At 42.1% G+C, this 14610-nt stretch overlaps 1 protein-coding gene across 2 annotated transcripts in view; it reads right to left on the bottom strand.

Annotated features, from left to right (window-relative positions):
- The window catches only part of ELAVL1 (ELAV like RNA binding protein 1), a 123667-nt gene that overhangs the window by 13113 nt on the left and 95944 nt on the right, over nucleotides 1-14610 (bottom strand). For both annotated transcript variants that reach the window (XM_033954839.1, XM_033954840.1), the window contains exon 5: nucleotides 6849-7074. In XM_033954839.1, coding sequence (XP_033810730.1) covers nucleotides 6849-7074 — 226 coding nt within the window. The remainder of the gene's footprint in view (nucleotides 1-6848; nucleotides 7075-14610) is intronic.

Genomic DNA, 14610 nt, shown 5'->3' with positions numbered 1-14610 from the left:
AGATTTAGGAGTAATCATCAGTGCAGACATGAAAACTGCCAATCAAGTGGAGAAGGCTTCATCTAAGGCAAGGCAGATATTGGGTTGTATCAATAGAAGTTTCATCAGCCAAAAGCCTGAAGTCATAATGCCATTGTACAGGGCCATGGTGAGACCTCATCTGGAGTACTGTGTGCAATTCTGGAGGCCACATTACAGTAAAGATGTGCGCAGAATTGAATTGGTTCAGCGGACGGCCACCAGGATGATCTCGGGGCTCAAGGGTCTCTCGTATGAAGAGAGACTGAACAAATTGCAGCTCTACACTCTCGAGGAACGTAGGGAGAGGGGAGACATGATCGAAACATTTAAGTACCTCACGGGATGTGTCGAAGTGGAAGATGATATTTTCTTTCTCAAGGGACCCTCGGCCACAAGAGGGCACCCGTTCAAACTCTGGGGCGGAAAATTTCATGGCGACACCAGAAAGTATTTCTTCACAGAGAGAGTGGTTGATCATTGGAACAAGCTTCCAGTGCAGGTGATCGAGGCAGACAGCGTGCCAGACTTTAAGAATAAATGGGATACCCATGTGGGATCCCTACAAGGGTCAAGATAAGAAAATTGGGTCATCAGGGCAAAGACAGGGGGTGGGTAAGCAGAGTGGGCAGACTTGATGGGCTGTAGCCCTTTTCTTCCGTCATCTTCTATGTTTCTATGTTTTACAAAACTGTGGAGCGTTTTTTAGCGCCAGCCGTGGTGATAGCAGCTCTGATGCTCAGAATTCTATGAGCTTCAGAGCTGTTACCACCGTGGCTAAAATCCACACTACAGTTTTGTAAAAGGAGGAGGGGTTAGTTTGTGATGATATATTCCATACTAGGCGAAGGTGTTTTCTGTGTTCTGTGTGTTCGAAAGACATGGTTTTCTGTTAGGATTGACGGTGTAGGATTGATCTGTAGTGGTCTGGCTTGTTTAGTTTTACAATGGGTGTATTGATGTACTGCTCACTGCAATATGTAAGATGCTGCCTTTTCCTAGGTACTCATGTGTGACGTGTGGCTTATTACTAAAAATTATGTTTTTCGAACAGATGGAGGGAGGGGTTTGCCAAAAAATGATGAGCCCCGGGTGTCACATATGCTAGGTACGTCACTGCTAAGAGGATAAAGAATTTTAGGGCTAATTACCATTTTGATCAACCCCAGTCTCCCCCACCAAGTGAGATTTAATGGTGACCATCTCTTGATTAATAGAGCGATGTTGTCTATAATATCTGTAGTAGTAAACAATATCGTATCCTCTATTGTAGTTCCAAAATGTATACCTAAGTATTTTAATTTGTTATTGGACATTGAAAATTGTACTCTTCCATTGAATTTTTCATAACAAATGTGTTGAGTGGCAAAAGTTCTGTTTTGGAGGTGTTTTCATTTGTATTCGGAAAATTTTGAATATTCTGATATGGTCTCTAATAACGCCGGAAGGGATTGTGGGTTAGTATAGATCAACACATCATCAGCATAGGCAGACATCTTCGCTTCTATATTGCCGCAAGGTATGCCTTCTAAATTATTCTTGCTTGTGTGGGTATTTACACAGACAGTAGTGATGGTAGCAAGGTTTACAATAGAGTCCTGATATCTAACCTTTGGTTATTCAGCTTTCCAGATGATCCAACAATCATATAATCCATGATCCACCCCCTCCCTCCCTTGTTCCTAAACAGGATTAGAACCTTCTTTTCCTCCCCCACTGCCGTCACACTCATTGCATTCCTCCCTCCCTCCCTTCTCCTTGATCAGCAGCAGCCTACCTAATTGGGGAAGTAGCAAGCTCTGGTCTCTCCTGCCAATGTAGGCTCTACTTTCAAAATGGCAGCTGTGAAACTGCTGCTAGGGGTTGTAGTAGCCATTTGAAAGTGAAACTGATATGAACAGGAGCTACCGGGATCATTCCTGTCCTGACTACACCATTAGATAACTAGATAAGTTATCCTGTGCTGATTACACCACTAGATAAGGTAGGCCTGAAGAAGGGGCTGCTGCTGGGTGTTTGTTTGTTTGTTTTTGGGGGATCACATATTATCCATATTATCTGACATTTTAGATTATTTGATAATCTATCAGTGCCATTTATGTCAGATAAATCATTATTTACACCAAGAGGACAAAACAGGACAATGTTTTCAAGAGTATCATGACTAACAGCCATGCTGCCATCAAATCTATACTTGGGGCATGTCATCTATTTTAAAGAAATTTATCTGAGAAAGATAAAAACAAATAAAGCTTTCGGGATTTTGACAATGTTCATGACAACCCTCTCTGTTTTCTGAAAGGACCAATGACCCTGGGTGTGAAATGCATCTAGGTGATGTTTATATTCCAATTTAAAATTTGAGAACATGGATGCACCAAAAGAAATCTTAAATAACTATAAAGCATATAAATAGGAAAACTAAGAGAAGAATCAGAAAAGCCAAAATTCTAACCTCCTGTTCGCAAAATTTATCTTGAGGATTCTGATTTTTTATATTAGAGGGTCTCAATGGTGGAACATGCTTCCAGAACAAATTCAAATGATAGCCGATCTCAAATCATTAAAATTTACACTAAAAACACTCAAGATGCATATCCCTTATGATGACTTTAAGTACAACTGTACAATGCTGTTGAGGAGTAGCTGAGAAATAATATGTGAAATTAGAACCTGCGTGCTGAGGGTAGGTATTGTGTTTCCTGAATTATGAATAAATATCTGCAATACAACTGAACCTTTTTTTAAAAAAAATTCTATGTACTTTATATCTGTAATCCGCCTGGAAACTGACTGATAGTGCGGAACAGAAATGTTATAAATAAAATTCTCGCAATGAAAAGTTAAATGTAGCAAAACTGAACTCTAAGGACTTTTTATTTTAGACTCATTCCTCACTTGGAAGTAGGTGCATTTTAACACCTGGGGCTTCAATTTCAGAACAATCATCTAAATAATTACATGGTGACAGAATTTATCACCGTTTCTGTCCCTGCGGATAACTGTAGGAAACCATCTCCATGTCATTTAAGGAGAGGGAAGAATCAGAGTATGAATGGGCACAGTCACTGACCCTCAAGCCTTGCATTAAAGAATGCTGGTGTAGAAGGACTGAAGTTAAGATAGACACTAAAGAAAGACATAGGATGGTTTCTCATCTGTGGGGGTGGGAATGGTGATGAATTGTCACCATGTCATGATCTACAATCATTATCATAGAAACCTCTCCCGACATCTGATTCCCCAGCTGTGCCCTATATGATTAATGCCCACCTGTGCCAGCAAAAGAGAGGACCTGACTTGGCTGTGTTTTGGCCTCTTAATGATGTGTCAGTCACAAACAAAACTAGAACTGTTGAAATATAAATATGGATGTATAAATGTATATATTTATGTGTGTGTATAAGAAGGTATAATATGAATAAATACGGTATATATTTTATATAGGTATGTATAAGCAGGTAGATTGATTATATATTATAGGCAGAAATAAGAAAGTGGATTGATTATGGTTTGGGCTATATTAAGCTCATTATGGAGGGCTGTATTGAGAACCAACTCAGAAAATGCTAACTCTGTATTGTAACTAGGGCTGTGGAGTCAGAGACAATTTTGGGTACCTGGAATCAGAGACATGGGTATCAGAAACTGAGGAGTCAGAGTCGAAGGATTTATCTACCGACTCCACAGCCCTGACTGTAACACCTTTACAAAAGCACAAATATTAAGAGTTAATAATGTATTGGTTTAATAAGATCTGTTTTGAAACCATCCCAGGAAATGCAAACTCTGTATTGTAACACCTTTACAAAAGCTCATGTATTGTAACACCATTACAGAAGCTCATATAAACCGCTTTGAATTGACTCCCCCAATCATTAGCAGCAGTATAGAAGCTTTCAATAAACAATAGGAACATATACTGAGTCAATGAATTGATACAATTCTTCAAACTCATTTGGCAGCAAACTCAGCCTGAACAGCAGAAGAGGTAAAAAATAAACAAACAATAAAACCTTGCTTGTTTTGTTATCCTAATATTCATTTTAACATATTGCTGGTAACCCCTCCCCCCCCCAAAAAAAAGAAAGCCAAACAAACAACTAACTAAAAACCTTTGAAAAGTTAAACTATTAAGGCAAAACCAGAAGGGACTTTGTTGGTAAAGAAGTGAAAAGAGCAATATTAGAATGGGTCAATAACCGTAGAGGTTTTCTGGACAGGTCTGATGAGATTACGGGAAAAAAAAAATCTGCCCAACCTTCAAAATTGGTTGGTCACTTCAATGTATTTCTAAAATACCCAATTGACATGAAGCAAAACCAGAGATTTAATCTATATGAAATGAGGACACTACTTTTGGAAGAATGGACAGAATTATTTAACTGATGTTCCTACTTCGGCAAAGTGGAAAAAGTGATCTAAAGTGGAGAAAGGGATCTCTACATGTTAAACCTTGTAGCCCAAAACTCTTAGAAGAAATAGAAATCAGAAATAACTACATAAAGGGTGAGATTCTTCCAAGAAACTCTCTTAAAAGGGGTCAAAGGTCAACAATCCTGGTGTCTTAAGCAAAGGAATCAAATTCCACTCAGGAGAAATGCACAAGAGGATGTATAGCGGCCCTTATTAGAGAAAGTGCACTGTGTATGGTGTTATCCAGAGACAGCAGGCAGATAGTCTGACATCATCCACATGTTATGGTAAGTAACTTTGCTTTTCATCCATCCATTCTGTCACTTTAAACTTGTTAAGCAGCTTTGAGACTGCCCGGACCGCAAATGTGCCTTCCTGCCAGATGTTGGCTTGTGGTTCCTCAGTTTCGTAAGGAAGCTAAGAAGCCAACCAGGGGAGGTGGGAAGGATGTGAGAATATCTGCCTGCTGTCCCTGGATAAAACCTGTTACAGAAAGTAACTGTGCTCTATCCTTGAACAAGCAGGCAGCATATTCTCACATGTGGGACACCCTAGTTTATTGAATGGGATGGTGAGAGAGTTGGCCATTAGGAAGAAAATAAATTCTGTAAAACTGCTTGGCCGAAACAACCATCTCGTCTGGAATAGGATTCTAGGCAGTAGTGAGATGTAAATGTGTGGATTGAGGATCAAATAGCTGCTTTGCAAATATCTTCAATGGGATTGGAATGCAAAAAAAAAAGAGCCCTGATGCTGACACAGCTTGGACTTTGTGTGCTGTAACACGTCCCCGTGGTGTTAATGTACAAGAGATGAGTCTTTTTCAAATGAAGGAAAACTCTGGAAGGAGAGAGCATAGGATGAAGTTAAGATGTGATAGGCTCCGGAGTAATATGGAGATGGTGGAAATGAAGACTGTATCTGAATTCAAGAAAGCATGAGACAGACATGTGGGACCTCTTGGGGAGAGGAGATAGCCCTTTACTTATTCCTGAGCTACCTTGCATTTGCACATAATTCTTAGTTATTTGTGTTTTCCCTTTGGTTATTTTACCTGCTTGTAAACAGTCTTTATTTTTATAATAATTGACCTGGTTCTTTGCTTGTTAGTATAATTTAAGAGCTAAGAATTTAGATCTGCTTGCAAGGGAATGTAAGTATACAACAAGTTCAGGAGTGTTAACCAAAAATATTCCATTACACACTTTGTTCCTCATTGCTCTATCACTATTAGGAAGCAATAGCCTGTAAATGCTCCACTACAATGGATCAGACTTTGATGAACCAATAGTCTTTTCTTCTGCTCGTCTACAAAGATCTTTGTGTCATCTGAAGGTACAAATACAATAAACCTTGGATTGCAAGTAACTTGGTATTCAAATCACTTTTTAGCTTTTGAGAAGCGTTGAAAAGTATTACATCATTGATTATAAATTAACTGAAAAGTTTTGAATCAAATGAAAATTGTTTACAGCACTAGAGCACTTTTTTGAAGTACTTTAAGCACCTGTGTACTTTAAACAGCTCAAGCACTTTTTGCTACCGGTTCTGAGTGTTGAGATGAATTGTAGTTCTTTTTAATAGTTGTTCTAAAGAATCCCTAACCAGTTAAGAGATACTATTGAGCTATAAGGGTTTTAAATGATTTGATGAAATGTTTAAGATTTAGAGTAGATTAGATAATAAGATATTTATAATAAGATATTAATAAAGAATAAAATAATGGATTCTGAATAAAATAATGCAATGAATTTATAGTTTAAATAATGGTAGGGAGGACGGTTTTAAGCCGGTGATGTCATCAGGAGTAAAGAGATAAAACTCTTTCTTCTCTTGGAAGAAATTCCAATGTGAGAAAAATCACTCCGCAATTTGAGGCTTGTTCCTGTCAGTTTAATCTAAGTAGAACCTGAGAGAGAGACATGTCTATACTGCTCTGCAAGATTTAAGGAAATGAGTAGATCTGTAAGGCTTAAATTTTAGTCTCTTCAAAGTCTAGAGAAGAGCTTTCCCTCATTTTGGTTCTGTAGGCTACATCACTCACATTTGAAGACTCTCTCTCTCTCTCTCGTCCTTAGAGAATATGATTACTTTTTTCCTCTTGCATGATTGACATTTTATGATCCCTACCTGATAAATTCAATCTAAGTAGTAGACATTTCTCCATTTTCCTGGTGAAAAGTCCATGCAGAAGAAATCAATTCACTTCATGTCAGGAAAAGCCAGAAACTTGCAATGCATTATTCTCAAAAAGTCATACAATTAGGCTGCCGCCGAACCAACATTAGGTCTGTCAGTGAACCTGCATTTTAATAGTAAGACTGCCACATCATAACAGAAAGAAAAGCAGGGATGCTGGAAGTCAGTCAGAGAAGACAATGCAACTAATATCACAATCTTTTCTTCATACCCACCTGAATCTTTGTGCCTGATGATGGACTGGCCCTCCAAACCGCCTGGCAGGAGAATGGTAGAGCTGTGAAAGAAGGGCCATATTCTTATTTTGATTGGGGTTGGCTGCAAACTTCACTGTGATGGGCTCTGAAGAACCAGGTGGCTTATGACCGTTGTAACTTGAAATTGCTTCTTCTGCTTCTGACCTTTTGTCAAATCGGATGAATGCAACTCCCCTGGATAATCCTTTTAATTGAAGTACAAATCAAACATTCAGAAAGCAATGAAAGATAAACCCCATATTTATATAACACTATTACACTAAACACAAGGTTTAATATGCAAACTTTCAGTATGTCCAAGGTCTTGTTCAAGTTTCTTTCCTTAAACATGATTTTTAAAACTCTTAATAAGATGGCTGCTTCCTAGGAGGCTCATGGAAATTAAACATGTTCAAAATTAAAAATGTCAATTACAGTATATAGGATTCTTTTCAGGGTGTAATCTCTTTTATAGGCTCAATTATCTTAAGATGAGGATACTATGCCGATATATTTTTTTTTTTAGATAATAGGATATTAAGAAGCCCACATAGTTAACAGTAAACATTGCATTGTGCAGGGAAAGTGTACGCAGGATATTTAATCTAATTAAAATATTTTTAAAATATTTAAGTAGAAGGCAATTTAATATTTTCCCCTTAATACTGCATGCATTCCATAGTCTGCTCATGCTTGTTGTCCAATACCAAAACAAGTATGAATTCATCTCTTAGTTATATTACAAAAGAATTTTTGTAATATCTCTGTTATATTACAGTAGATATTACAAAAATTCTTTATTGATTAAGCATCTGAAGGTAACATAGCAGTTACTTACCTGTAACAGGTGTTATCCAGGGGCAGCAGGCAGATATTCTCAAATGTAGGTGATGTACGGATATTGAAAAAGTGTATGTTACTTTCAACTTCTTCAAAGGTCTCGAGACTGCGCATGCACCGGTGCCTTCCTGCCTGACGTTGGCTTGCGAAACCATCAGTTCAGTTCAGTAAATAGTTAAGAAGCCAACTAGGGGAGGTAGGAGGGTTGTGAGAATATCTGCCTGCTGTCCCTGGATAACGCCTGTTACAGGTAAGTAACTGTGTTTTATCCAACCAGCAGGCAGTATATTCTCACAAGTGGGGCTCCTGCCGGACCCCCCAACGCCCCCCCCATGATCGTCAGCAGGAAGATGCTCAATCCTTCCTGCTGACAGAACCTGCCCCCCCGACGATCACCGGCAGGAAGGTGCTCAGCCCTTCCTGCTGACAAAACCCGCCCCCTCCCGACGATCGCGGCAGGAGGGTACCCAACCCCTCCTGCCGACCCCCCCAAAGGCCCTCCCGATAATCGTGGCAGGAGGGTGACCAACCCCTCCTGCCGGCCCCTCAATGATTCCCCCTAAGATCGCCGGCAGGAGGGTGCCCAACCCCTCCTGCCGGACCCCCCCCCCTAAAGCCCCCCCACACCAGACCCCCCCCCTTAGACTTACTTTCTCAAGTTGGACCTGACGGCTCCTCGCACGTCCGGCCAGCAGGCCTGCCTCCGTCCAAATGAGGCGGGACCGCCCCTTCCCTGCCCAACCCACAGGATCCTAGGGCCTGATTGGTCCAGGTGCCTAAGGCCCCTCCCGCTATAAATAAACAGGCAATAGAAAACAGGCAACAACATAGAACGAACCTGTCGTGTGCAATGAGCACAAATCAGAAACATGCCTTTGGTGGGGATATGTACCCATATATACAAAACAAGTCTCCACAGGTTCCTGTCTGCTGGCTAGAGGATACTGAGGCCTGAAGAGAGAAACATCCGAGGCAGAAAAATGCAGGCGATACAAGAGACAGAATAGACTGAGGATAGGATGTAATGATTCCTTCTTGGATTACCAGAAAGAAGATTATCAAAGGTGAGAACCTAATCTTCCATTCTGTTACATCCGCTCCGGAGTCATTACAACAGGTGACGTACCAAAGAATAGCAACATCTAGGGTGGGACAGAAGAGCCTGCCTGTAACACTAAGATATGAAAGCACAGAAATTTGCAGTGAGCTGGAAAAATCGGGATGTGCAAGTAAGCCTCCATGAAATCCAGAGAGGCAAGCAACTCTCCCAGTGTCACCACTATGACAGACTGTACTGTCTCTGAATGAAAGCGTGGAATCCAGAATAGGCCTCCAATTGTCGAAGCCTTTCTTTGGCACGATAAAATGTGTTGATTCTTGGCAAACAAGGGGGCCCTGATCAGCCAGCCATCCAATTACAGGTGTACCTGCAAAACCATTTTCTTCAAGTGAGCTGCCACAACCACCATCACATTGGTGAAGGTTTTGAGGAGCTGTTGTGAGGCTGAACAGCTAAGCCAAGAATTGGTAATGATTTTCCAAGATATGAAAGCGCAGAAATTTGTGGTGAGCTGGAAAAATTGAGATGTACAGGTAAGTCTCTGTGAGATCCAGAGAGGCAAGGAACTCTCCTGGTGCCACCACTATGACAAACCATACTGTCTCTGTATGAAAGCGTGGAATCCAGAGAGCCTTGTTCACATGTGTAAGATCCAGAATAGGCCTCCAATTGACGGAGCCTTTCTTTGGCATGATAAAGTATATGGAGTATCTGCCCGAGCTCGAGAGGTTGGGTGGCACAGGCTCTATGGTTTGAATATCCAATAATCTTTGTACAGTGGCTTGCACTCTAACCACTTTGTCCAGGCGCCCCACAGGAGAGTCCATGAACCAATCTGTCAGAGGCCAGGCAAATTCCAGCTTGTAGTCTGATCAAATAATGTCCAGAATCCACTGGTCAAATGTAATGTGTTCCCAGGCCTGCAGGAATGCTGATAGTCTGCCCCCTGTCTGAATAGAGGCATTCCTCAGCCTGGTGTCATTGTGCCTTTTTGGAAGAGGGAGCAGAATGGGAGGTGGAAGGCTGGGTATGCCTGGAGCTGGAGAGCCTGTAGCCCTGGTAAAACCTTTGACACATGGCACTAGAATATAGGTAGTAATGCCTAAAGCCATGAAAATTAGAGCACCCTGAACTTCTAGAGGACCAGGGTCTGCTATCAGACAGGGTCTTAGGGCGACGGTCCACCACCGAATTCATAAGATCATCCAGACTCTTGCAAAAAAAAAAAAAAAAAAGAGAAAGAGAAAGACAGAGAAGTGGACATAAAGAAGAAGTGGACGGAGCAGGCTGAGTGACTAAATTCAGCTCCTGCATAGACTTAAATAAACACAGAACCCTCGGATAAACCAATGGTTCTAAAGGCACCGAGTGATCCAATAATTCGGCATACAGCCCAGGATCCCCAGCCATGGGAAGCACAGCGCCTGTAAACAAGGGGTCAGCAAGCTGGTCATTTAAGCATCCCCCAGATCAAGGTCAGCCTGCCCATGAACAGCAGCTGACTGCGATGAGGCCATGCCCAAAGAAGCATTAGTATCACTCAGCCAGGATGAGACACTATCTTCTGAAACCACTCTGCCCAGCATTGGTCACACAGAAAATATATAAAGCTGATTTCTTGAGGCCAAGAATGAATTAACGTGCCAATTCCTGCTGACTCCTATTTCTTTCAAGGACTGATGTAAGGAACTTTGACATTCATCCTAGCTACCATCAGATCATGAGGTGGAAAACCCCAGCAATTCCTGATGACTGTGAAGGCTAACTACCAGAATTCCCATTCCCTCAGATTCAGGGAGAATCTGCATAGAAAATCTCCCTTAAAATCCTGTATGCCTGCAAAAGTACACTGCTGAGAATTGCCACTGCCAACAGATGAGAATTGGCCCAGCACAGGTGGCGGCCCACTTCCTTGGCTAGCCCCAAAACTATTTATGTTACAACTTCTACCCTGCCTACAACTAAGCAGTTAATAATCAAAATCAGAAATATACACAGATTTAGGAAAGACATACAAACAAACTCCATACCGTAAAACTGGTGCTAATGCTATATGCCTTTCCCAATAATATGTTGTAGATATGTCCTATCTAGGACCACTTGCCCTTGAATCAGACTGGTAAAAGAAAGCAAAACATTCTAAACCGCCCAAGTTCGATTTGATCAAATGAAAGAGACCATTTCCCCTGAGCCACCTGATTCTGGCAGTGTGCTCCCTAGACAAGGACTAACATCCACTGTGACTATGATCCATTTGAGCTTCTAGTCACTTCTTTGAGAAGGTTGCACGATTTAAGCCACCACCTCTTGCTGCTCTTTACTTGTGCCAAACAAAACACTTAAGAACATAAGTAATGCCTCTGCTGGGTCAGACCAGAGGTCCATCATGCCCAGCAGTCTGCTCATGCGGTGGCCCATTAGGTCCAGGACCTGTATAGTAATCCTCTATTTATACCCTTCTATCCCCTTTTCCTTCAGGAAATCATCCAATCCCTTCTTGAAACCCAAAACCGTACTCTGTCCTATCACACCCTCTGGAAGCACATTCCAGGTGACTACCACCCTCTGGGTGAAGAAGAACTTCCTAGCATTGGTTCTGAATCTGTCCCCTTTTAATTTTTCTGAATGCCCTCTCGTTCTTGTAGTTTTCAAAAGTTTGACTAATCTGTCCCTCTCCACTTTCTCTATGCCCTTCATGATCTTGTAAGTCTCTATCATATCCCCTCTAAGTCTCTGCTTCTCCAGGGAAAAGAGATCCAGTTTCTCCAATCTTTCAGCATATGAAAGGTTTTCCATACCTTTTATCAAGCGTGTCGCTCTCTACTGAACCCTCTCAAGTATCGCCATATCCTTCTTTAGGTACGGCGACCAATATTGGACGCAGTACTCCAGATGCGGGCGCATCATCGCCCGATACAACAGTAGGATAACTTCTTTCGTTCTGGTTGTAATACCCTTCTTGATTATACCTAGCATTCTATTCGCTTTCTTAGCGGCTGCTGCGCACTGTGCCGACGGCTTCATTGTCTTGTCCACTATTACCCCCAAGTCCCTTTCTTGGGTACTCTCACTCAATGACAGCCCTCCCATCGTGTAGCTGTACCTCGGGTTTCTGTTTCCTACGTGCAAGAATTTACATTTCTCTACATTTAATTTCATCTGCCATCTCGCCGCCCACTCCCCTAGTTTGTTCTGGTCCCTTTGTAAATCTTCGCAGTCTTCTATAGTCCTAGCCCCATTAAATAGTTTGGTGTCATCTGCGAATTTTATTACTTTGCACTTTGTCCCTGTTTCTAGTTCATTTATAAATACATTGAATAGCAGCGGTCCAAGCACCAACCCCTGCGGAACACCACTCGTGACCCTCCTCCAGTCCGAGTAGTGGCCCTTCACTCCTACCCTCTGCTTCCTAACTGCCTACCAATTCTTGATCCATCTGTGTACGTCTCATTCCACCCCATGGTTCTTCAGTTTCCAAAGTAGGCGTTCATGGAGTACCTTGTCAAAGGCTTTTTGGAAGTCTAAGTATACGATGTCTATGGGGTCCCCTTTGTCCATCTGTTTTTTAATTCCTTCGAAGAAGTGCAATAAGTTTGTCAGGCACGATCTTCCCTTGCAGAAGCCATGTTGGCTTATCATCATAAGTTTATTCCTTTCTAGATGCTCCTCGATGCTATCTTTTATCAGTGCTTCCGCCCATTTTCCCCAGAACCGAGGTCAGACTTACTGGTCTGTAGTTCCCTGGGTCACCTCTCGATCCCTTTTTAAAGATGGGCGTAACATTGGCTATCTTCCAATCCTCCGGGATCATGCCTGTTTTCAGGGATAGATTACAGACTTGCTATAGTAGTTCCACTATTTCCTCCTTTACCCTAGTACCCTAGGGTGGATTCCGTCTGGGCCTGGTGATTTGTCAGTTTTTAATTCTTCTATCTGCCTGTGTACGTCTTCGAGGCTTACTTCCATGGATGTTAATTTTTCTGCTTGGTTTTCTTTGAAGATTTGTTCAGGTTTCGGTACATTAGATGTGTCCTCTTTTGTAAATACTGACGAAAAGAACATGTTTAGTCTTTCCACCACTTCTTTCTCCTCCTTCACCACTCCCTATCTTGCAGCTCTGACAGAATGTTGATGCCTGCAAATGCATATACAAGTCCCTGCACAAGGAACTACACTCAAAACCATTGCCATGAATTTTAGTATCTGCATATAATCCCAGGCTCGAGGAACTGACTGCTTGAGGAAATTTTGTATCTGAGCTTAAAACTTTCACATTTGTGATCTCAGAACACACAGTTACTTACCATAACAGGTGTTATCCAGGGACAGCAGGCAGATATTCTCACTGATGGGCGACGGCACTGACGGAGCCCCAGTACGGACACTTCAAGAACTTGAAAAAGCTCTTGATGCCCGCACCGCACATGCGCGAGTGCTCTCCCGCCTGATGTAGGCGCATGGTCCCTCAGTTAAGATAAGGCAGCTAAGAAGCCAACTTGGGGAGGTGGGTGGGTTGTGAGAATAGATGCCTGCTGTCCCTGGATAACATCTGTTATGGTAAATAACTGTGCTTTATCCCAGGACAAGCAGGCAGCATATTCTCACTGATGGGTGACCTCCAAGCTAACAGAGATAGGATGGTGGGAAAACTGGCCAAAGAAATACAATTGGAAAACATGATGGCCAAACCATCCCGTCTGGCGAAATAACCAGACAATAGTGAGAAGTGAAGGAATGAACTGAGGACCAGGTGGCAGCTGTACAGAATTCCTCAGTAATGTAACTATAAGGAAAACAACAAAAGCTGCCAGAACTTGAACTTAGGGACTGGGACACGATATTCCCGTGCCAGGCCAGTCTGAGTAAAGAAGAACGAGAGGGAGGCAATCAGCCAAGTGAAAATCGTTCCCATGAATATAGGATATCCAAACTGAGTAAGAACATAAGAAGTTGCCCCTGCTGAGTCAGACCAGAGGTCCATCTTGCTCAGCGGTCCGCTCCCGCGGCGGCCCATCAGGCCTAGTGCCTGAACAGTGGTCCCTGATTAATTTTGTAACTTACCTCTAATCCCATCCCTATAATCTACCTCTACTCTTATCTGTACCCCTCAATCCCTTTGTCTTCCAAGTACATATCCAAAGCTTCTTTGAACCCCTGTAGCGTGCTCCTGTTTATCACATCCTCTGGTAGCGCGTTCCATGTATCCACTACCCTCTGTGTGAAAAAGAACTTCCTGGCATTTGTTCTAAACCTCTCCCCTTTCAATTTCTCTGAGTGCCCCCTTGTACTTATTGATCCCCTTAAGTTGAATCAAAAGAAAAGGTTGGAATAAAATCACTGTGGCTCCGACCTGTGTAACAAGGAGGACAAAAAACCGCTTATAGGACAAAACATATAAAGCCAGGATCCTTGTAGGGAAAAACAAGGTGCAGGAAACAACACAGACAGAAGAACTGACTGAGCGAAATGACAATAGTAGAATGTACTATGGACATGAACACAGAATCACCTTGGCTTGAGGAAAGACTGATAAGGATGAAGCTGCATGAACACTCACCGATCCCCCTGGAAGTGGTGAGAAACATAAGGAAAAACCATTTTCCTGGTAATAAACTCAAGTGGAGATGACGCCATTGATACAAATGGTAACATCAACAACCAGGAAAGAACCACAGAAATAGTCCAGACAACAGAAGGAGGAATAAGGTATGGTTACACACATGAAAAAACCCCTGTCATGAGCCTGAGAACCAGAGAAGAAATCAGAAAGAGGTTGCTCCTCAACAGATCAAGGAAAAAAATGCAATAGCATTAAAAAGAAGTCTGAGTGCTATAGACTCG

This window comes from Geotrypetes seraphini, chromosome 8, assembly GCF_902459505.1.
Source record: "Geotrypetes seraphini chromosome 8, aGeoSer1.1, whole genome shotgun sequence".
In the NCBI taxonomy this organism is placed as follows: domain Eukaryota; kingdom Metazoa; phylum Chordata; class Amphibia; order Gymnophiona; family Dermophiidae; genus Geotrypetes; species Geotrypetes seraphini.
This window is presented reverse-complemented; position numbering and strand designations above follow the sequence as displayed.